Genomic DNA, 24,698 nt, shown 5'->3' with positions numbered 1-24,698 from the left:
GCAGCTACCTCTTCAGGAGAGAGATGGAAAAGGAGCTTGCCTTGGCGGGGCTTGTCTCCTAAAGGGACAGGACAGACCATTACACCTAGGATTTGAGAGGCAGAGGCAGGCAGATCTCTGTGAGTTTGAGGCCAATGTGTTCTACAGATATCCAGTTACAAGATAACAAGAGCTACACAGAAAAACCCTGTCTCAAAAACCAATACAAAACCAAATGTTGGGGCCATTTGGAGACCTGGCCTCCAGCTGCTCCTCCCCGTTAGTGACCTTTCCTTGCCCTTTTGATTTGAGCTTCTGAGAGCTGTGTCAAAGTTGTTTACCAACCCTGCTTCCCGAGTGAGCATGCATTGCCCTGGCCTTAACCAAGGATCAGGTGATGAGGTCTTCACCTGTTGACCCACCTGGCTGGGGTAGTCCATGGTGCTGTTCAATAAAGGGCTTTTTCTACCAGCAGCTTGAGAGGTGTATGCGTGTTCAATCCTGACGTTCTTCGCTTGGTTTCAGTTCCAGGCCGTGCAGGCGTGGCAACCAAAAGCCTGTTTTATGCATACATGTGTATGTCACTTGTGTGGGTGCTTTCAGTGGTGAGAAGAGCCTTAGACTCCCTGGAGCTGGGTTCACTTGAGTTTCTTTTTAAAGGGATGAGGCTGAAGAGATGGCTCAATGGTCAAGAGCACATATTGCTTTTGGAGAGAGGTCTTGGGTTCGATTCGCAGCATCTACACCATGAGTCTAACAGCTGTAATTTCAGTTCTAGGGAATATTCTGGTCTCCTGTATGTACATTGTGCACATAGGGATGAACCAGCACACAGACATAAGTTAAAAAAAATAACATTAGCTGGGCGGTGGTGGCGCACGCCTTTAATCCCAGAGGCAGGCGGATCTCTGTGAGTTCGAGACTAGCCTGGTCTACAGAGCTAGTTCCAGGACAGGCTCCAAAGCCACAGAGAAACCCTGTCTCGAAAAACCAAAAAAAAAAAAATAACATTAACAGTAAAGACAATGTCTCATGCATCTTGGGCTGGCCCCAAACTCCCTATATTAAGCCAGGGATGGCCTTGAACTCCTGATTCTCACCCCCTTCACTTTCCAAGTACTGGGATTACAGACTTTTGTCACCATGCCCAGCTCCAAAGGATAATAACTTATTAAACTGATTTTCAGGATTAATACAATTTTTCTGAGGCTGGAGAAATGGCTCAGAGGTTAAGAGCATTGGCTGCCCTTCAAAAGGACCCAGGTTCAATTCCCAGCAACCACATGGCAGCTCACAACTGTATCTGGTTCCAGGGGCATCTGACACCCTCATACAGACATAGATGCAGGCAAAATACCAATGCACAGAAAAATTAATTATTCTTTAAAAATAAATTCAGCTTTTTCTAATGTAATCTCAATTTTTCTAAGGCACAATAAATTCTGACAACAGGGTAGATTCATTTAATTCAATATAGGGAGAGAATTATAGAAAAAGTAAACAATAACAAAAATCTATTCTATAGTGATTTTTAATTAAAAATCAGAATACAATGACATGCTAAAATCGTCCTTAAATTACCTGAGGAAGAGGCAAAAGACTGCATGGCACATACCTTCTGTTTTGGTGGACCAGTAATAAGCCCGCACTCTGTGCATCTGCTCAGAGACACACCACACCTCTTGTAATTCGGTGATCGTTTTTCTCCTAGTAAAAAAAAAAACATGGGAATAAAGAGAATGGGATTCAGCATTCCCTTGAACCAATAGCATTTCTTTCCCATTTCAGGTCACCGCATTCTTGTGAAATTATAAATTTATCCGAGAGGGCAGCAGAACTAACTCAGGAAGAATGGAGGGGTATGTTCAAAATTCCAGTTTGTTTGTACATATAGTATTACATTATATGTAACAATTGATTTCTATAGATTATCTGTTGCTATGTAGCAAACTGCTGTTGTGGAATATTACTTTAACAAGGCAAACATGTGTTACATTTGTTTATCCTGCGGAATATTACTTTAACTATGCAGAGGTGTGTTACTTTTGTTTCTGCTGCATTTGTTTAAGGATGTAAAGATGTGTTGCGTTTGTTTCCCCTTGCCTGCCTAAGGCCCCTGATTGGTCTAATTAAGAGCTCAACAGTCAATAGCTAGGCAGAGAAAGGATAAGTGGGGCTGGCAGGGAGAGAGAATAAATAGGAGGAGAAATCTAGGCTCGAGAGAGAAGAAGAGAAGAGGAATGAAGGGAATGGGGGAGAAAGAGAGGTCAGAAGCCAGACAGCTGACAGACAGGAGAAACAGTGAAAGATATACAGAAGGAAGAAAGGCAAAAAGCCCAGAGGCAAAATATAGATGAAGAGAAATAGGCTAATTTAAGTTAAAATAGCTAGCCAGAAATGAGCCGAAGCTAGGCGAGCATTCATAACTAGTAATAAGTTTCTGTGTCATGATTTGGGAGCTGGTTGGTGGCCAAAAGGAAAAGCCTGGTACAAACTGCCCCCAAATTTAATATCCTAAAATATAAAGGTGTGCCAGTTCAGAGTTCCCGCGGGTCAGGTGTTCGGGAACAGCTTAACAAATGGCTCTGGTCTGGGGTCTAGGCTACTTAGTCCTCTCATTGCTGGACAAATGCCGGACAAAAAGCAGTTTAAGGCAAGGAATCTAAGCTTTGTTTTGGCTCACACTTTGCGGAGAGAGCCTGTAATGGAGGGGAAGGCATGGCTGTAATGGAGTAAAAGGGACTGGTCCCATGGCATCTACAGTCAGGAGGCAGAGGGCGGGTGGGACTGCTGAGACTCAGCTCCAGTTCTCCTTTTTAAAAAAACTATTTTTATTTTGTGTGCATTGGTGTTTTGCCATGGGTATTAGGTCCCCTGGAACTGGAATTACAGATTACAGACATGTGGGTGCTGGGAATTGAACCGGGGTTCTCTGGAAGAGCAGTCAGTGCTCTTAGCCACTGAGCCATCTCTTTAGCCCCCTATTTAGTCCATGTAGGGTGAGTCTTCCCATTTCAAGTAACCCTGTCCTAGAAAATCCTCCACAGCCATGTGTGGAGGTTTCTCTGGTGAGTCTAGAATCCAGTCAAGTTGACAATATTAACTAGAATGTTAAAGTTGGCCAGGGGCAGCTTAAGTGTCCCCGTTACAGACACCCGGCTTCCCTGGGAGTGAGCCTTGGTGTGAGGGGGAAAAGCACACATGCACGGGCCTAAAGACCAGAAAGAACTGTCTGGACCACCTCGGAGGCTGGCTACCAAGTCCTGTCTTTGAGTAATCGTGAGGCACTTTTGATTAGCATCTAAATACATTACTTTCAAATAAAGTCAATTGTGGTTCAAATTCAAATTGCATTAGCATAGCCAAACAGCATAGGCTGTGTGGATTTAGCAGCCAGTCCATTGCCTTCGGTCGGTCCAACTAGAGGGTCATTGGCAGAACCCCCTGCCAACGCCTGCCTTTGTTTTTCAAGAGGTTGTGTTACAGGACAGTGAACCTCACAGGCATCAATCTACTTGCTACCCGCGTTTTGGAGGTAATATTTCCTCATTGGCCACTGACTTCATCTTCCTTTTCTCCTGGCCTCAGGGACCAGTTGGAAGCCCTGGACTTCCCTTCAGAAGCTTTGCACACTGAGGTGACCATGGTGGTGACAGGAGAGCCGCCTGGTGCCATGGAGGAAGAGCTAGATAATGAGAAAGAGGAGGAAAGCTCCTCGGAAGTCATAGATTCGCTGTACCTTCTGGACGTGCTGAGGGTGTCTGCGATTCTGGAGGACATCGTCGACCAGCTGTCCATCCTAGGCTACATCATTCCCGTCCAGTACGAAAGAAAGCAGAGCGTCAACCAGGTCAGCACCCTGGCCCCCGTGCCGCCTTGTCTCCCTTCTTTTTGACCTCTCCGTTGTTTGTACTGCTTGTGGCATTAAACTTAGCTTGAGAAGCAGCACCTTTACATCATATAACAGGCCGGATTCCAGTTGTTTGAGGTCTACGTCAAAATGGAAAACGTGGCGGGTAGCTCAGGTATGCTTCTGTAAAGCTTCTGTCCAAGAGCCCAAAGTAAGTCCGTGCAAACACAGCACAGACAGCCTTCAGTGTACACAGACTCTGGATCTCTGAATTTAACCAACCTCTGATTAGAAAAAAAAAATGTTTGGGAAAAGTTTGGTCTTTCCTCTTTGTCACCATTGCTAAAGAATTCAGTATAACAACTGCTGTACCTTGTATTCGCCACTAGAGGGCATCTAGAGTCTATTTAAAGCAGAGAGCATTTGCATAGATCGTACTCTATCACTGAACCAGCTTTATTTAAGGGGCTTGAGAATCCAGAGGTGTCCCGGAACCTATCCTGTGGCTGTTGTTGGGCCACTGTGCGCATACTGAGATCAGATGTCCCTGTTGCCTTGGTTGCTAAAAGTCAACTGTATACTAGGGGGAGGAAATACATCTGGATCATATCAACAATGCTTTAATAAAAAATAACTCCCTTGTTGCTGAATATGTTGCAGCCTGATTTTTTGCAAATATCTGGGCACATTACCATGTCAGTTGTAAACAGAGACTGCTCGTTTGTTTCCCAACCGCCCAGCCCAGAGTAATTACACAGAAACTATTAATTACAACACTGTTTAGCCAATGGCTCAAGCGTAGCTAGCTTTTATATCTTAAATTAACCCATTTCTATTAATTTATGTATCACCACAAGGCTCTTACTTACCAGATAAGGTTCTGGGTGTCTTTCTCCTTTGGCAGCTACATGGCATCTCCTTGACTCCACCTACTCTCTCTAATTATCTCCGTTTGGATTCCCCACCTGGCTTTACTCTGCTAAGCCACTGGCCGAAACGCTTTATTGATCTACCAGTAAAAGCAACAGATATACAGAAGGACACCCCACATCTGTTGGTAGTTTTATTTTCAATGGTGACTAGGACTTCCGGGCCCTATTGAGCGCCTGTCTGTAATCCTAGCACTGACAATGCAGAGACAAGAAGATTGCAGGGAGTTTGAGGGCAGCCTGCTCTACAGGTGAGTTCCAGGCCAGGCTGCTGAGAGGTACAGTGAGTAAAGGCACCTGGCATGATTCCGACCTGAGTGTGAGCCCTGGGACCCACGGTTGGAAGGAAGAGCTGATTTCTGTGAATTGTCCTCTGGCTTTCCCTCCCACTCTGGTCATATGTCTGCCCTACTCTAAACAGAAAGTAAATGTAAAAAGACAGGGTTTCTCCGTGTTAACAGTTCTAGCCGTCCTGGAACTAGCTCTTGAAGACCAGGCTGGCCTCAAACTCACAGAGATCTGCCTACCTTTGCCTCCTGAGTTCTGGGATTAAAGGCATGTGCCACCGCTGTCCGGCTCATAAATGTAATTTTTTTGTATTTTTTTTTAATATTTATTTATTTATTATGTATACAATATTCTGTCTGTATGCCTGAAGGCCAGTTGAGGGTACCAGATGTCATTACAGATGGTTGTGAGCCACCATGTGGTTGCTGGGAATTGAACTCAGGACCTTTGGAAGAGCAGGCAATGCTCTTAACCACTGAGCCATCTCTCCAGCCCCCTCATAAATGTAATTTTAAAAATATTTAAAAATGGGGGCTGGAGGGATGGCTCAGTGGTTAAGAGCATTGCCTGCTCTTCCAAAGGTCCTGAGTTCAATTCCCGGCAACCACATGGTGGCTCACAACCATCTGGGATGGGGTCTGGTGCCCTCTTCTGGACTGCAGACATACACACAGACAGAATATTGTATACATAATAAATAAATAAATATTTAAAAAAAATATTTAAAAATATATTTTTGCCAGGTAGTGATGGTACATGCCTTTAATCTAGCACTTGGGAGGCAAAATCAGGCAGGTCTGAATTTGAGGCCATCCTAATCTATGGAGTGAGTTCCAGGACAGCCAAGGCTACACAGAGAAAACCTGACTCAGAAACACACACACACACACACACACACACACTTTCTTTAAAGAAAGCTCTAGGCTTGCCAGGACTACATAGTGAGATTTCCATATCATAAAAGAAACAATAACAGAAACCTAACTTGACAGGGAATAAAGTCTTTTAAATTGTCAGTGACATAAGTTATAGATAAAAAATGAAAACAATTCATAAATAAACTAAGTTTTTAAAATTTGCCAGGTAGCCTGGAGTGTGGTGCATGCATTTAGTCTCAGAACTAAGAAGGTAGAGGCAGGCAGATATCTGTGAGTTCGAGTTCAGCTTGGTCTATAAAGTGAGTTCCAGGGCAGCCAGGGCTGTTACACAGAGAAACCTTGTCTGGAAAAAACAAGCAAACAAAAATTGCTGGGTGGTGGTGGTTCATGCCTTTGATCCCAGCTCTTGGAAGGCAGAGTTAGGAGGATGAATCTCTGAGTTCAAGAACAGACTGGTCTACAGAGCAAATTCCATGACAACAATGGCTACACACACAAAAAAAAACCTGTCTTAAAAAAAATTAAAAATAAATAATTTAAAAAATATATACTTTGTACAGAGTATATTATTTCTGATCCTACGACTAGTAAAATCCACTATGTTGGAAAGAGAGCAAATTGCTTCCCACCCAGAGAAGTTCATACTAAGAGAAGAAAACTAAATTTCTAATTACCCTTTACAGTTTTTAATTCCTTAAAGATTGTTATTTTTAATTGTGTGTGGGGTACCATGTGGCTTGCATGCTTGGGAGTAAATTCAGTTCAAGGAGATAGGTGTGAAAAATACTTTGGCTTTTCCTATAAAACCCTCAAGATCTAAACTAAATCTGACATTACTTTCACTTAATATATTGATATTTTATTTATGTTGTATAAATAAAGCTTGCCTCAAGACCAGCAAGTAAAACTAAGTCACTAAAGGCCAGGCAGTGGTGTCACCCAGCTTTAATCCCAGGATTTGGGAGAGAGAGGATGATCTCTTGATTTCTGTGAGTTCAAGGCCACCCTGGGCTACACAACTTCATTGTGGAAACAGATCCAGGCGGTGGTGACTAACACCATTAGTCCCAGCTAGAGAGGAATATAAACCAGAAGACAGGACCTCACTCTCTTTCAGCTCAGGATGTCTTAGAGGTAAGAGCTCTCTAGTGGCTGGCTGCCTTGCTTTTCTGCTCTTCAGGTTGAACCTCAGTGTCTGTCTCTGGGTTTTTATTAGTTGTGCTACACTTCATAGTACAATTCTCCTTTTATTTTGTGTAGTTTTAATGGTTTGGTTGTTTCCTCACTGTGTCGTCCAGGCTAGCATCGGACTTGAATTCTCTCTTGACTCCATTCAGCCTTCCTAGTACCCCCGAGCACAAGGGCATGCCCCCACGCTGTCTGTGTGTTTCAGATCCATGTGCTTATGAGCATTGTCTGATGTACCCTGTAGCAATGCCTAAAGATAACCATATTTTTATCTAACCTGATTCCGGAGAGAATTTAAGATGACAGACAATTAGGAAGTAGGAATTAGCTGAGTCTGATATGCCCATGGACAAAGCCTCATGTCCCATCCCCAGTACAGAAAGAAAAAGTGAAAAAGAAAGGAGGAAGAAATAAAAGAATTTGAAGTGAACCGGTGCCTCTAAGACCCTGCCTTTCTTCTCAAAGAACCATAATCTCGTTTTGGTATTTTATAATTATGGTAAACTCACAAACCAATGTGAGGTTTTGTTTATTTGGTTTTTTTTTTCACTATTTTTGGATTTTTGCTTTGTAGTTTTGAGCATGGTCTCCCTTAGCTCAAGCTGGCCTGAAACTTAACATCCTACCAGGTGTGGCCTGAACCCCTGACCTCCATCCTCCACCTCCGAAGGGCCTGGGTTGAAGCCGGGAGCATCATACTACAACTCCTTTACCTTCTGTGACGCTGGGGTTGGACATGTTCTCCCATGGACCTACACCCTCAGCCCTAAGCGTTACCTTTGATCTTTGTCTTACAGTTTACCAGGGGGTAAGTTAGGGTCTGATAGAATGTGTGAAGGCAGGGAGACAAGAAACAGCAGGATGTGTTTGATGGGACTGAGGAAAGGGCCTGTTGTCTTGGAGTATGAAATGTAAGCGGAGAAAATGGTTGAAAACAGCAGGATGTGTGTCTGACGGGACTGAGGAAAGGGCCTGCTGTCTTGGAGTATGAAATGTAAGCGGAGAAAATGGTTGAAAACAGCAGGATGTGTCTGACGGGACTGAGGAAAGGGCCTGCTGTCTTGGAGTATGAAATGTAAGCAGAGAAAATCGTTGAAAACAGACAGCAGTCCTCAGCGTTGTCTCACTTTAAAACAATCATTCTTTAAAGTTTTTTTAGGATTTATTTAATTTTTTATGTGTATGAATGTTTTGTGTGCATGTATGTCATATTATGTGCATCATGTACACCCAGAAAGGTTCAAAGAGGGTGTGCGGATCTTCTGGAGCTGGAGTTAAAGATGGTTGGGAGCCACCACGTCGGTGCCGCAAGAACAGGTACTCTTGCCCGGTGGTGGTGGCGCAAACCTTTAATCCCAGCACTCGGGGAGGCAGAGGCAGGCGGATCTCTGTGAGTTCGAGACTAGCCTGGTCTACAGAGCTAGTTCCAGGACAGGCTCCAAAACCACAGAGAAACCCTGTCTCGAAAAACCGAAAAAAAAAAAAAAAAAAGAACAAGTACTCTTAACTGCTGAGCCATCTCTGCGGTTCTGAAAACAGTATCTTTAACATCATTCATTTTCAGAGAACCAGCAATGAAAGAATATCCATGGCCTCAAGTATAAGGAAAGCATCTCCTTTGGCAACTAAAGAAAAATCCATGGTGCAAGAAACCAAACACCGAGGCCAGGATTCTATCTTTAAAAAACCTACACGGCAGACCATGATGACTCTGGAGATCCTGAAGAAAATTCAGAACGACAGGTAAGAAGGGAGAACAGATCTGGGAAGGGGGCGCCTGTTTCTGTGGTTTGTATTGTGTTCAGTGACTACTGATAATAGGTTTAGCTGACAGTCCCCTAGAAGTACACTTTAAGACATGGCGAGCCTGTTCTACAAAGTGAGGTCCAGGACAGCCATGGCTATGCAGAGATACGCTGTCTCAAAAAAGAAAAAGCTGGCTGAATGATGGTACTACACCCCTTTAAGCCCAGCACTCCAGAGGCAGAGGCAGGTGGATCTCTGAGTTTAAGGCCAGCCTAGTCTACAAAGTGAGTTCCAAGATAGCCAGGGCTGTTACACGGGGGAAACCCTGCCTTGAAAAACCAGAACAAAAAACTAGCAACCAAACAAAAAACCCACACACAAAAAAAACCCCATGGTGCAGTATTATCCTGAACAAGTTAATACGCCTTTGTTTCTTCCTTTCTTCCTGTCTCCCCTTTCTCTCTTCCCCCTTTTCTTTTTTTTCTTTTCCCTCCTCCCTCCCTTTCCTTCCTCGCTTCCCATTCTTTCTTTCTCAGAGTCTCTAGTCCCAAGTGGTTTGAGCTCACTGCGTAGACCAGGCTGGCCTCAAACTTCCGGGGCTCTTGCTCTGTCTCCTGAGTGCTGGGCTGCAAGTCTGCACCAGCACATGCTATTTTAATTTATGATTTTAAATAGTGTCTTTTTCCTTTTCCTAGTTTGTGATACTAGAAACTTGTTTCCTTCTCCTTTTTTTTATTTTTTATTATTATTATTATTATTTTTTTTTTTTGGTTTTTCGAGAGAGGGTTTCTCTGTGGTTTTGGAGCCTATCCTGGAACTAGCTCTTGTAGACCAGGCTGGTCTCGAACTCACAGAGATCCGCCTGCCTCTGCCTCCCGAGTGCTGGGATTAAAGGCGTGCGCCACCACCGCCCGGCTTTATTATTATTTTTCAAGACAGGGTCTCACTATGTAGCTCTGACTGTCCTGGAGCTGTCCTTGAACTCACAGAGATTGTCTGTCTTTGCCTTCCTAATGCTGGGATTAAAGCCATGTGCCACTATGCCAAGTTAGCTTTTGGTTTTCTAAAAGAAAGAAAGAAAGAAAGAAAGAAAGAAAGAAAGAAAGAAAACTAATAATTAAACATTTTCAAAATTATGGGTTACTTCTTAAATGCAGAAGTATATAGTGAAATGATAATTCTGTGTGGGACCACCAAATGTTTGTTTGCTTTTCTTCTTTCTTTCTCTCTTTCCTTTTTTTAAAAACAAAATCTTGTGTAGCCCAGGCTGGCCTCAACCTTACCACATAGCTGAGGTGACCTTGAACTGCACACTGTCTTGCTTACTCCAAGTGCCAGGATTACAGTGTGCACCTGGAACTCAGCGTGCTTGTTTTAACAGAAGGATTTATTAGCATAGATTAATTTTACATAAGGGTTCCCTTATAACATTTTCATCCATGCATGTAAAATGTAATTCCTTCACTTTCATCCCCTTCACTGGCTCTCGACTCCTTCCCATGCCTCCTCTTCCTAGCCAGCTCCCAGCTCTCTTCTCATGGGTTTCCTTTCTTCTTTCTGAGACCTGTGTCTAATGAAGGGTGATTACCTGAGAGAGGACTTCCCCAGTGGCTATCCCACAGAAGAAAATCTCTCCCTCTCCTCAGATGAGATTTCACTGCCCAGCTGTCCTCTTCACTCTGTGACCTCATGTTGGGTGGGTCCCATCTTGGTCCCAGCTGCTGAGAGTTCCAGAGTGCCAAGCTGTGCCATGGCTGGAGGACAGCACCCCACAACACTGACCCCTTCTCTGCTCTCATATCCCCGCCCCATGGGAAGGAGGGGCAGAGATGCCCCACTTAGGGCTGAGCACTCGGCCGTCAGGTGTCTCTGCTGTAACAGCTGCGCTCTGCAACAAGAAGCTGCAGAAGCACTGGCCCCTGGGCACCAGCAGAAACGGCCGAAAGGCAGTGACAGGGACAAGCCAACTTTCTAGTTTTCTTTTTTGATGTGTGACGTGCACATAAATAAGCATTTTTGCATGCGTAGACACGTGTGTGTATGTGCACACCTGAGATTGATGTTATCTCCACTCACTTCCCTACCTTCTCCACTGAGGCTGCCTTCCTCAAACCTAGACGGCTGACTTCCTAGCTAGCTCGCTCCAGAGGGACCCTGTCTCCTCCCCCTTCCAGATTCTGGAATTACCAGCAGGCTGCCATCACACCCTGCTTTGCATGGGTTCTGGGGATCTGAACTTTGGTCTTGTCACTTGTATAGCAAGCACTTTATCTATTGAGCCATTTCCCAAGCCCCTGTTTCTTTTCTGGGACAAGGTCTCTGTAGCCTAGGCTGGTCCGGAAGCTGCTGTGTGTAGTCTAGGGGTCCAGGACGGCCTTGGACTGTGGTGCTCCTTCCAACTTCCAACAGCTAGGATTACAGGTGTGAGCCACAGGTCCAGCCCCGTCCAGCTTTTAGCTGCTGTGACTTCTGCATCTCCTTATGAAGGTGGGACAGTGTCTTATGAGGGTGGGACAGTGTCTTATGAGGGTTTCAGTGTCTTTTTATTTATTTATTTATTTATTTATTTATTTATTTATTTATTAAAGATTTCTGTCTCTTCCCAGCCACCGCCTCCCATTTCCCTCCCCCTCCCCTAATTAAGTCCCCCCCACCTCAGCCCGAAAAGCAATCAGGGTTCCCTGCCCTGTGGGAAGTCCAAAGAACCCCCCACCTCCATCCAGGTCTAGTAAGGTGAGCATCCAAACTGCCTAGGCTCCCACAAAGCCTTACGTGCAGTAGGATCAGAAACCCAGTGCCATTGTTCTTGAGTTCTCAGTAGTCCTCATTGTCCGCTATGTTCAGAGAGTCCGGTTTTATCCCAGGCTTTTCCAGACCCAGGCCAGCTGGTCTTGGTGAGTTCCCAGTAGAACATCCCCATTGTCTCAGTGTGTGGGTGCACCCCTCATGGTCCTGAGTTCCTTGCTCGTGCTCTCTCTCCTTCTGCTCCTGATTTGGACCTTGAGAATTCAGTCCTGTGCTCCAATGTGGGTCTCTGTCTCTGTCTCCTTTCATCGCTTGCTGAAGGTTAATATTCAGGAGGATGCCTATATGTTTTTCTTTGGGTTCTCCTTATTTAGCTTCTCTAGGATCACTAATTATAGGCTCAATGTCCTTGGTTTATGGCTAGAAACCAAATATGAGTGAGTACATCCCATGTTCCTCTTTTTGTGTCTGGCTTACCTCACTCAGGATAGTGTTTTCTATTTCCATCCATTTGTATGCAAAATTCAAGAAGTCCTTGTTTCTTACTGCTGAATAATACTCTAATATGTATATATTCCATACTTTCTTCATCCATTCTTCCATTGAAGGGCATCTAGGTTGTTTCCAGGTTCTGGCTATGACAAACAATGCTGCTATGAACATAGTAGAGCATATACTTTTGTTGTATGATAAGGCCTCTCTTGGGTATATTCCCAAGAGTGGTATTGCGGGGTCCAGGGGTAAGTTGATCCCAAATTTCCTGAGAAACCGCCACACTGCTTTCCAAAGTGGTTGCACAAGTTTGCATTCCCACCAGCAATGGATGAGTGTACCCCTTTCTCCACAACCTCTCCAACAAAGGCTATCATTGGTGTTTTTGATTTTCGCCATTCTGACAGGTGTAAGATGGTATCTTAAAGTTGTCTTGATTTGCATTTCCCTGATCGCTAAGGAAGTTGAGCATGACCTTAAGTGTCTTTTGGCCATTTGAAGTTCTTCTGTTGAGAATTCTCTGTTCAGCTCAATGCCCCATTTTATAATTGGGTTGGTTAGCCTTTTACAGTCTAGTTTCTTGATTTCTTTATATATTTTGGAGATCAGACCTTTGTCAGTTGTGGGGTTGGTGAAGATCTTCTCCCAGTTAGTGGGTTGCCTTTGTGTCTTAGCGACAGTGTCCTTTGCTTTACAGAAGCTTCTCAGTCTCAGGAGGTCCCATTTATTCAATGAGGTCCTTAATGTCTGTGCTGCTGGGGTTGTATGTAAGAAGTGGTCTCCTGTGCCCATGTGTTGTAGAGTACTTCCCACTTTCTCTTCTATCAGGTTTAGTGTGTTCAGACTGATATTGAGGTCTTTAATCCATTTGGACTTGAGTTTTGTGCATGGTGATAGATATGGATCTATTTTCATTCTTCTACAGGTTGACATCCAGTTTTGCCAGCACAATTTGTTGAAGATGCTTTCTTTTTTCCATTGTATACTTTTAGCTCCTTTATCAAAAATCAGGTGTTCATAGGTTTGTGGGTTAATGTTAGGGTCTTCTATTCGATTCCATTGGTCGACTTCTCTGTTTTTATGCCAATACCAAGCTGTTTTCAATACTGTAGCTCTGTAGTAGAGTTTGAAGTCAGGGATGGTAATGCCTCCAGACGCTCCTTTGTTGTATAAGATTGTTTTGGCTATCCTGGGTTTTTTGTTTTTCCATATAAAGTTGATTATTGTCTTCTCCAGATCTGTGAAGAATTTTGATGGGATCTTGATGGGGATTGCATTGAATCTATAGATTGCTTTTGGTAGAATTGCCATTTTTACTATGTTGATTCTCCCAATCCAGGAGCAAGGAAGATCTTTCCATTTTCTGGTGTCCTCTTCAATTTCTTTCTTCAAAGACTTAAAGTTCTTGTCAAATAGATCTTTCACATCCTTGGTCAGAGTTACCCCAAGATATTTTATGCTATTTGTGGCTATCGTGAAAGGTGATGCTTCTCTAATTTCCCTCTCTGTTTCCTTATCCTTAGTGTATAGGAAGGCCACTGATTTTTTGGAGTTGATCTTGTATCCTGCCACATTACTAAAGATGTTTATCAGCTGTAGGAGTTCTTTGGTAGAGTTTTTGGGGTTGCTTATGTATACTATCATATCATCTGCAAATAACGAGAGCTTAACTTCTTTTCCGATACGAATCCCCTTGATCCCTTTATGTTGTCTTATTGCTATTGCTAGAACTTCAAGCACTATATTGAAGAGGTATGGAGAGAGTGGACATCCTTGTCGTGTTCCTGATTTTACTGGGATGGCTTTGAGTTTTTCTCCATTTAATTTAATGTTAGCTGACGGCTTGCTGTAAATAGCTTTTATTATATTTAGGTATGACCCTTGTATCCCTAATCTCTCCAAGACTTTTATCATAAAGGGGTGTTGAATTTTGTCAAATGCTTTTTCAGCATCTAATGAAATGATCATATGGTTTTTTTCTTTCAGTTGATTTATATGCTGGATTGCATTGATAGATTTGCGTATGTTGAACCAGCCCTGCATCTCTGGGATGAAGCCTACTTGATCATAATGGATAATTTTTCCAATGTGTTCTTGGATTCAGTTTGCCAGTATTTTATTGAGAATTTTTGCGTCGATATTCATGAGTGAGATAGGCCTGTAATTTTCTTTCTTGGTTGGGTCTTTGTGTGGTTTTGGTATCAGGGTAACTGTAGCTTCATAAAAGGAATTTGGCAATGACTCTTCTGTTTCTATATTGTGAAATACATTAAGGAGTATAGGTATTAGCTCTTCTTGGAAGTTCTGGTAGAATTCTGCATTGAAACCATCTGGTCCTGGGCTTTTTTTGGAAGGTAGATTTTTGATAACGGTTTCTAGTTCTTCGCGACTAACAGGTCTATTTAGATCGTTCACCTGGTTTTGGTTTAGCTTTGGTATGTGGCACTTATCTAAAAACATGTCCATTTCTTTTGCATTTTCTAGTTTTGCGGCATACAGGCTTTTGTAGTAAGATCTAATGAGTCTCTGAATTTCCTCTGTGTCTGTGGTTATGTCCCCCTTTTCATTTCTGATGTTATTTATTTGCGTGTTCTCTCTCTGTCGTTTAATTAGTTTGGATAGGGGTTTGTCGATCTTGTTGATTTTCTCCAAGAACCAACTTTTTGTTTCATTGATTCTTTGGACTGTTTCTGCGTTTCTATTTTGTTGATTTCCGCCCTCAGTTTGATTATTTCCAGTCTTCTGCTCCTCCTGGGCGTGTCTGCTTCTTTTTTTTCTAAAGCTTTTAGGTGTGCTGTTAAGTCTCCGATGTATGCTTTCTCTGTTTTCTTTAAGTGGGCACTTAGTGCTATGAACTTTCCTCTTAGCACTGCTTTCATAGTGTCCCATAGGTTTGAGTATGTTGTTTCTCTATTTTCATTGAATTCCAGGAAGACTTTAATTTCCTTCTTGATTTCTTCCTTAACCCAGGTGTTGTAGGGATAAGTCCCGCCCCTTATGGGGCGTGTTCGCCTCGGGCTAATGTCTGCCTATAAATTTGGCGAGCAAGCTCCGAGCTCTCGCTTCTGCTTTCCTGGTCTCCACGGGAACGGTGGTTCTGTAAGTCTATTTCTACATTAAAGCTATATATATATTTTTACACTCTGTCTGCATTCGTTTACGCCGCTACATTTTGGCGTCCAACGTCGGGCTATTTTGCCCCCGACTCAAGCGGGTAGCCCGCTAGCTAACACAGCACCCTCCCGGGTGCTGTTTTTCAGTTCGTGACTCCGGCCCCAGTGCCGAGTCCGAGACACACTCGGCGACACAGGCCCATTCTGCCTGCCTTGGCTAAGTTTTGCAGCGGAACCCCACTGCCTGAATTAGCAGAAGCTCAAGTACTTGCGGTTTTGCAACAAAAGCTGCCACAGTGTCAGATTTGGTCTGTTACAAAGTGACTTGGCCGGTTGTGGTGGCCCACGCTGGTAGGATTTGCTGAAGGAGGCAGAGGCAGGAGGATCACAAGTTTGAGGCCGGCCAGGCAGTGGTAGAGCACGCCTTTAATCCCAGCACTTGGGAAGGAGAGGCAGGCAGATCTCTGTGAGTTTGAGGCCTGCCAGGCCTTGGTAGTGCACGCCTTCAATCCCAGCACTTGGGAGGCAGAGACAGGCGGATCTCTGTGAGTTCAAGGCCAGCCTGGTCTACAAGAGCTAGTTCTAGGACAGGCTCCAAAAACATAGAGACCACCACTGGCAGGAACCGATCATTGCAGGTAAAAAAATTTTCTTTTATAAATAAAATGTCTGAACACATTACTGTTCAAGAATTTAATGATTTTTTTAATTGTACCATGTGGGAGATTTTACAAGAGGTGTCTATCACCCCACATATATGGATCCTTCTGGGATTCGTAGTTTTCATTGGCACCAAATGGTTTGATAATAGAAATATGATAAAGTCTTTACGAGACGAATCCAGGATTCTTAAGGTAGAGATTGAACGCTTAAAAACAATTGAGAATGACAACAATCTTCTCAAGAATCAGTTTGAAGTTCTCCAGGCTGATAACAATCTTCTCAAGAATCAGTTTGAAGTTCTCCAGGCTGATAACAATCTTCTCAAGAATCAGGTTGAAGTTCTCCAGACTGATAACAATCTTTTCGAGAATCAGTTTGACGTTCTCCAGGCTGATAACAATCTTCTCAAGAATCAGGTTGAAGTTCTTCAGGCTGATGTTAAGGAGAAATTCATTACTATGGAAGAGGGAACAGCTGATCTGGACCATAAGATTCAGTCCCTTTCTGTAGGAAATGAAACATTAACTGAGAGAATCAAAACTGCTGAATGTGACAATCGGATTTTGTCTAAAGCTTATGACAGATTGACGGAAAGATTGTCAATACAAGAAGGCACGGTTTATGCCATAAAAATTATGTCCAAAGATGAGATGTTATCTCTAACGGACAAACTTCATACTTTAGAATCCTCAATGAAGGCTTTGGAACATAATTCTGGACAGGAGATTCAGACATTGCAGAAGGCAATGGTGAATAGAATTGAAAAGATTGAGGAATTTCTAAATTCTGATGAGGAAGAGCAAAGGGTAGAAAGGCAAATTTTAACTACATCTGTGGGTAAGTCTCTCCGGGACAATTTCCACAAAGCTCTACCTACAGCTCTACCTGCCTTTCCAGTAATAACAACAGAGAAGGTGATTGGTTCCAAAAACCCTAGGGTCATCAAGGAGGATACATGGGAGCCTGTGCGTATGAATGATCTCAAGGAAATAAAACAGGCTGTCATGACTTTTGGGATGCAAGCCTCTTTTGTTAAAGAGATGCTAAAATCTTGGGCCACGACAAGCAGAGCAACCCCCTCGGACTGGCTCCAGCTGAGCTCTGCGGTACTCGAGAGTGGACCGCAATTGAAATGGAAATGCTTATTCAGGCAAGAGGCTAGACTCTTAGAACAGCAGGAAAAAGCGAAGGGAATTGACATTTCCCTAGATCAAATTCTAGGTGAAGGGCCCTTTTCCGATCCTCAGGAACAAGCTAATTTGGATGAAAACACACTCTCCATGTGTACTACAGCAGCCTTAAGGGCTTGGGACAGGGTACAAGACCCAGGACAGAGAATGGAATCATTTGTCAGAGTTAAACAGGGTCAGAGAGAACCCTTTAGTGACTTTTTACAAAGATTAACTAAGGCTGTACAAATAGGGATATCTGACCCAGAAGCAAGACATATAATGATTGAGTCTTTGGCTTATGAAAATGCAAATGTGGAATGCAAAAGGATTTTGGGCCCTTTAAAGCTCAGATCAGCGCCTTTGGAAGAATGGGTCTTGCATACACTCAATGTTGATACATTTGATTATGACACTGAAGCATGGGTAGAAGAAGCAATTTCCAATGGTAAAAGGAGACACCAGAATACCAAATGTTTTAATTGTGGAAAAATGGGTCATATGAAAAGGAATTGTAGACAACGGATTTTCAGAAATAATAATAATAATGCATCTTTCAGAAATAATAATAATAATGCATCTTCTAGAAATAACAGAAATAGGAGGACTCAGCCTTCAGGTTTATGTAGAAGATGTGGAAAGGGCAGACATTGGACGAATGAATGCAGGTCTACAAGAGATAGACAAGGCAACCTGATACAGTCGGGAAACGTGAGAGGGGGGGCCTCACAGGCCCCCATGGCAAACATGGTTCAGTCATATCCAGTTTCTGCAGAGAACGTGCCTCATCAGGACAATTAGGAAGCCCCATGCCTACTGTTACAAGCAATAATGATCAGAAAGATAAGTTACGTGTGTTTTGGCAAACTTCTATAAATGATCAAAGACCTAAACTGAGAGTGTGTGTAAATGGCATTTTTATTACTGGCCTGCTGGACACAGGTGCTGATGTAAGTATCATTACCCCAGAATCTTGGCATCCGTATTGGCCTCTTCAAAATGTAAATGTTCAGCTCCTGGGAATTGGAACCCTATCTCGAGTAAGGCAGAGCACGAGATGGGTTGAATGTATAGGGCCAGAGGGACAAATAGGAAAATTAAAGCCATATGTAGCCAATATCGCAATGAATTTATGGGGTCGTGACCTATTACAACAATGGAATACCGAAATTAACATTCCTGCTAAATCTAGAGCCTATATTTCTGAGAATAATATTAAAAGATATTACAAACGGAGAAAACCGGCCATTCGGGCTGTACAAGAACAAGCAATTGATGGCCCTTCAGAGATACCAACAGCCTTGCCTCTAAAATGGTTGACTGAGAAACCAATATGGACAAAGCAATGGCCTTTAGCTGAGGAAAAGTTACAGGCTTTAGAACAGCTGGTACAAGAACAATTAGATGCTGGACATATAGAAGAATCTACCAGCCCTTGGAATTCTCCTGTATTTGTGGTTAAGAAAAAATCAGGTAAATGGAGAATGGTGACAGATCTCAGGGCCATCAACAAGGTTATTCAGCCTATGGGCCCTCTGCAATCTGGAATTCCTTTGCCCTCTTTATTACCAAAAGGATGGCCTCTCATAGTTATTGATTTAAAGGATTGTTTTTTCACTATACCTTTGCAAAAAGAAGATAGAGAAAAATTTGCCTTCACAGTGCCTACTTATAACAATTCTCAACCTTCGAGGAGGTACCACTGGACCGTTCTCCCCCAGGGTATGTTAAATAGCCCCTCCCTGTGCCAATATTTTGTGAACCAACCATTGCAAATAATACGCAAGAAATTTCCCAAATCTATAGTATACCATTACATGGACGACATCTTGTTATCCGATTCAAACATGGATACCTTGAACAGACTGTTTGATGAAATAAAGATACTTTTACCTAAATGGGGTTTGCAATTAGCTCCTGAAAAGATTCAGAAGGGAGATTCTGTTAATTATTTAGGTTATAAAATAGGTTTGCAAAAAATTAAGACACAAAAAGCACAAATTAGGAGAGATCGCCTACGGACTCTTAATGACTTTCAAAGGCTGTTAGGAGATATTTCCAGTCTACGGCCAGCTATTGGAATAACACCTGATTTAATAATTCATTTGAACAAAACCTTGGATGGTGATAAAGATTTAAACAGTCCCAGAGAATTAACAGCTGAAGCAGAAAAGGAACTGACAATGATTGAGGAAAAATTACAACAGGCACATGTGGACAGGGTGAATCCAGAGCTCGATTGTATTCTCGTCATACTACCATCAAAAATTTCTCCTACAGGAATTTTAATGCAGAGAGATGATATTATTTTGGAATGGATCTTTTTACCACATAAACCAAGTAAGAAACTGAAAACTTATGTGGAAAAAGTCTCTGAGTTAATTATAAAACGCAAGCTGAGACTTCGTCAACTAGCAGGCATAGACCCAGCAGAAATTATAGTGCCTTTCACTGCTGATGAACTAAAGAAATTATGGGAAGATAATGAACCATGGCAAAGAGCTTGTGCTAATTTTTTGGGAGACATTAATAACAACTATCCAAAAAGCAAGAGGCTTAACTTCATAAAGAGAACCTCTTGGATTCTTCCTCGAATCGTCCGTGATGCTCCAATAACTGGAGCCCGTACATTCTATACTGATGCCAATAAATCAGGGAAGGCAGGTTACAAATCAGAAGACTTGGATAAGGTGGAACAAAGTCCGTATAATTCTGTCCAGAAGGCGGAATTATATGCCATTCTTATGGTGCTAAGGGATTTTAAAGAACCTATTAATATAGTTACAGATTCACAATACGCAGAAAGAGTTATTTTACATATTGAAACTGCTGAATTTATACCTGATGATACTGAACTAACCTCATTGTTCCTCCAGGTTCAAGATTTGATCAGGAACAGGCTTTGCCCTATGTACATAACACACATCCGATCCCATACGGGTCTGCCAGGTCCTCTAGCACAAGGTAATGCAGAAATTGATCAATTATTGATTGGTAGTGTGCTACAAGCCTCTGAATTTCATAAAAAACATCATGTTAATAGCAAAGGTTTGAAGAAAGAGTTTTCAATTACATGGCAACAAGCTAAGGAGATTGTAAAGAAATGCCCTACTTGCTCTTTCTATAACCAAACGCCACTGCCTGCAGGGGCTAATCCAAAGGGCACCCAAAGGAATGAAATCTGGCAGATGGATGTGTTCCACTTTGCAGAATTTGGCAAATTAAAATATGTACACCACACCATAGACACATATTCAGGTTTTCAATGGGCTACTGCCCTGAGCTCAGAAAAGGCTGATTCAGTAATCACACATTTATTGGAAGTTATGGCCATCATGGGTATACCTGCGCAAATAAAGACAGATAATGGTCCAGCATATGTATCTATGAAAATGAAACGCTTTTTTGATTATTATAATATAAAACACATTACAGGTATACCAAATAATCCTACAGGTCAGGCAGTTATAGAAAGATCAAATCGTACTATAAAGGATATGCTGAACAAACAGAAAGGGACCGAAAATACCCCCAGAAATAGATTACATAATGCTTTATTAACCTTGAATTTTCTTAACGCTAATGAGAAAGGAACGACAGCAGCAGAAAGACATTGGATAATGGAAAAGTCTGCTGAACTAAATCAACCGATTTATTTCAAAGATGTGCTGACCTCTCAGTGGAAGCCAGGAGATGTGCTACTTTGGGGGAGGGGTTTTGCTCTTGTTTCCACAGGAGAAGAAAAATTGTGGATACCATCAAAATTAATAAAGTTTCGATTTGAAGAGGAGAAACCTCTTGGAAAGGAGAAATGACAACTCATCCACAACGATGATATTCATACAGGTGGTAAGAAAAACATATAGAATGGGGGCAGGGTTCTGTTCTTATCTCCACAGGAAAACACTCATCTTTGAGAAATTCAAGGGACCCTGGATGTTTGGATACTGACAGATGGAAAAATACCTGCCCAATAGGAAATATCAAGACAACTGAATGGGTTGTGAAAGTAATATTAAACCATATTTCTAAATTTATAAAGCTGGTTTTGAAGTTGGACTCTGGCTCAGTCCCTCTCCAATTCCAAGCCTGTTAGTAAGAGAAAAACCCAGAGTTTCTGGAGTTTCTGTCTCATGTCAAGAGCCATGATATGGGACAGAAAGAAATATGAGTTTAGAAAACATATTTGCTTTTCTTCATATCTATCATACTTTTCATTGAATATATCTATCATGTCTTTCATTGAATATATATATATATATATATGTCTATATGATTAATGTTTAAGTTTTTCATAATGAACAATGAGTTTTTCCTGAAGTGACATTTGAAGTTTCCAGGAAGAAGATGGGGCCCCATAACAACAACTCCACCTGGTTGATATGACGTCATGATACTGATAGCGCTACTACAAGACCTGCTTTGGGTACCAGCCGCACAAGACAGTTCCAACTTGGTTAGCTGAAATGGTGCACATCTTATACAACATTTTGGCCAGACCTGCACGAAAATACTCAGAGACTATTTGCAATTTTAAAAGACATTATCTTGAAATTTAACCATCATTTTACTTTCACAGGATCCCCCAGAAAGAACGTCGCCCCTATGACAGCTGGAAGTAATTCTAGAGAACGACGTCCCCTCTCCCAGTAAAGTTTGCCCTTGGGTTTAGGGACATCATTTAGGGGTTGATTATAATTAGTATATGATTGAGGGTTGGGGGAGGAATTTTATAAGCTCAGGGATCATTTTGAAAAAAAAAAGAGGGATGATGGGATAATAGACAAATATATTGGTATAGATTCTTTTTTTTATATATTTTTTAAAAACTTTTTTTATTTATTTACTTAACTTTATTATGTTTGTTGGTGTGAAGGTGTCAGATCTCATGGAACTGCATTTTCAGACAGTTGTGAGCTGCCATGTGGGTGCTGGGAATCGAACCCGGGTCCTCTGGAAGAGCAGTCAGTGCTCTTAACCGCTGGGCCATCTCTCCAGCCCCTATTGGTATAGATTCTTGTATATTGATACAAAGTTAAATTATATTGACTATTGTACGCATGCATGTTTCTACCTCTGTTTAAAACATTTTTATGTATTGACATATATTGTATTGATATATATATATTGTATATATTTACCATATTGCAGTGTACATTTCTACCTCTGATTAAGATACTTATATAATATTTGTGTATTGATATATATTTACCTACTGCAATGTATATTTGTACATTGTTTATATTTGGAGGTCATTGTCCTCATTTGTTTCACAGTCGTTTATTGTCTTAGTCTTTAAGTTAGATAGATATTGAGAATTATATAGACTAATTGTCATCTAAGTTTGTCATTTATAATTAGACTAATCAGGTTCTTTAGATATATAGAGATTATACTCAGTATAGATAGATAATCTTCAACCTCTTCAAAGAGCTGTAGAAAATGGCCTTTAATCTAACTCAGAGTTTCGTGATAGTGAGACACAATTGCTCCTGGCAACACCGCTCTATTCCCGAGAGAATGTTGAGCACCAAAAACACTCCATCTGGAGCCTTTCTATTTGGCAGAACTGGCCTTTGGGCAAAGAAATGCCCATACCTCAACCAATGACACAGATACAGAGCGTGCATCAATGGATAAAACAGGACTGTCATATCCTGCCAAGACAGGGTAAGATAGTTTTGAAAAGTTCCTTGCCTTTAATAATGGTATGTCAGTTATGTTAGGCCTTAGCCAAAATTGGTTGACTCAACGTTGCAAACGAGACTTTGGGTGATTGCCCAGGTAGTCAGTTGTCTCTGTCAAATGTTGCACATTTTGGATATATCTCGTTTGTTGAGTAGTGTTTATTCCCTTCTCAGATCTTTGACTGAGTTGAAGATTATATAATTGTAGTTACTCTTTACATTATTTGGACTTCTTGAGATAGAATGTTTAGCAAAGCTTTTGTTCTCAATATTGTTTGTTGTATTTATTATTTGTTGTTATTGGATGTAGTTGTATTTGGTTTAGTTCTGTCTTATTTAGACAAAAAGGGGAGATGTAGGGATAAGTCCCGCCCCTTATGGGGCGTGTTCGCCTCGGGCTAATGTCTGCCTATAAATTTGGCGAGCAAGCTCCGAGCTCTCGCTTCTGCTTTCCTGGTCTCCGCGGGAACGGTGGTTCTGTAAGTCTATTTCTACATTAAAGCTATATATATATTTTTACACTCTGTCTGCATTCGTTTACGCCGCTACAAGGTGTGGTTCAGTAGTTGACTGTTCAGTTTCCATGAGTTTGTCGGCTTTCTGGAGGTAGGATTGTTGTTGAATTCTAACTTTAATCCGTGGTGATCTGATAAGACGCAGGTGGACACTGATATTTTTTTGTATCTGTGGAGGTTTCCTTTGTTTCCGAGTATGTGGTCAATTTTCGAGAAGGTTCCATGGGCTGCAGAGAAGAAGGTATATTCTTTCCTATTTGGGTGGAATGTTCTATAGATGTCTGTTAAGTCCATTTGCTTCATTACCTCCAGTAGTTCTCTTACTTCTCTATTAGGTTTCTGTCTGATTGACCTGTCCATTGCTGAGAAAGGTGTATTGAAGTCTCCTACTACTAGTGTGTGTGGTTTGATGTCTGCCTTGAGTTTTAGTAATATTTCTTTTACATACATGGGTGCTTTTATATTAGGGGCATAAATATTCAGGATTGAGACATCATCCTGATAAATTGTTCCTGTTATGAGTATAAAGTGTCCATCTCGATCTCTTCTGATTGAATTTAGTTTGAAGTCAGTTTTGTTAGAAATTAATATGGCCACACCTGCTTTTTTCTTAGGACCATTTGCTTGAAAGACCTTTTCCCAACCCTTTACTCTGAGTAGATACCTGTCTTTGTGGTTGAGATGTGTTTCTTGCAAACAGCAGAATGTTGGATCCTGTTTTCGTATCCAATCTCTTAGCCTGTGCCTTTTTATAGGTGAGTTGAGACCATTAATATTAAGTGATATTAATGACCAGTGGTTGTTCATGCCGGATATTCTTGTTGTTTTTGGAAGTAGAATTTGTGTGTCTCCCTTCTTTGAGTTGTGCTAGTGAAGGGTCGCTAGATGCCTGAGTTATTGTAGGCAGTGTTGGCAATGTTGGATTCCTTGGGTTGCGGTTTTCCTTCTATTACTTTCTGTAGGGCTGGATTCGTGGCTACGTATTGCTTAAATTTGTTCTTATCCTGGAATGTCTTGGTTTCTCCATTTATAGTGAACGAAAGCTTGGCTGGGTATAGTAGTCTGGGCTTGCATCCATGGTCTCTTAGCTTCTGCAGTACTTCTATCCAGGACCTTCTGGCTTTCATTGTTTCCATAGAGAAATCAGGTGTAAGTCTGATCGGTTTACCTTTATAAGTTACTTGGCCTTTTTCCTTTGCAGCTCTTAGTATTCTTTCTTTAACCTGTATATTTTGTGTTTTGATTATTATATGGCGAGGGGGTGTTTTCCTTTGATCCAGTCTGTTTGGTGTTCTGTATGCTTCTTGAATATTCAAAGGAATATCTTTCTTTAAGTTGGGAAAGTTTTCTTCCATAATTTTTTTCAAAATATTTTCTGGGCCTTTGAGCTGTGACTCTTCTCCTTCTTCTATTCCTATTATTCTTATATTTGGTCTTTTTATTGTGTCCCATAATT

At 41.8% G+C, this 24,698-nt stretch overlaps 1 protein-coding gene across 3 annotated transcripts in view; it reads left to right on the top strand.

The window, feature by feature from the left end:
- Positions 1–1,765: 1,765 nt before the first annotated feature.
- The window catches only part of Iqcg (IQ motif containing G), a 40,585-nt gene continuing 17,652 nt past the window's right edge, over positions 1,766–24,698 (top strand). For all 3 annotated transcript variants that reach the window (XM_041673234.1, XM_041673233.1, XM_041673232.1), the window contains exons 1-3: positions 1,766–1,838; positions 3,568–3,829; positions 8,677–8,855. In XM_041673234.1, the coding sequence (XP_041529168.1) occupies positions 1,831–1,838; positions 3,568–3,829; positions 8,677–8,855 (449 nt within the window). In that variant the 5' untranslated portion in view covers positions 1,766–1,830. The remainder of the gene's footprint in view (positions 1,839–3,567; positions 3,830–8,676; positions 8,856–24,698) is intronic.

The sequence above is a fragment of the Microtus oregoni genome, unplaced genomic scaffold, assembly GCF_018167655.1.
Source record: "Microtus oregoni isolate MIOR12 unplaced genomic scaffold, Mior012 000023F_ref0000262, whole genome shotgun sequence".
NCBI classification, from domain to species: Eukaryota; Metazoa; Chordata; class Mammalia; order Rodentia; family Cricetidae; genus Microtus; species Microtus oregoni.
This window is presented reverse-complemented; position numbering and strand designations above follow the sequence as displayed.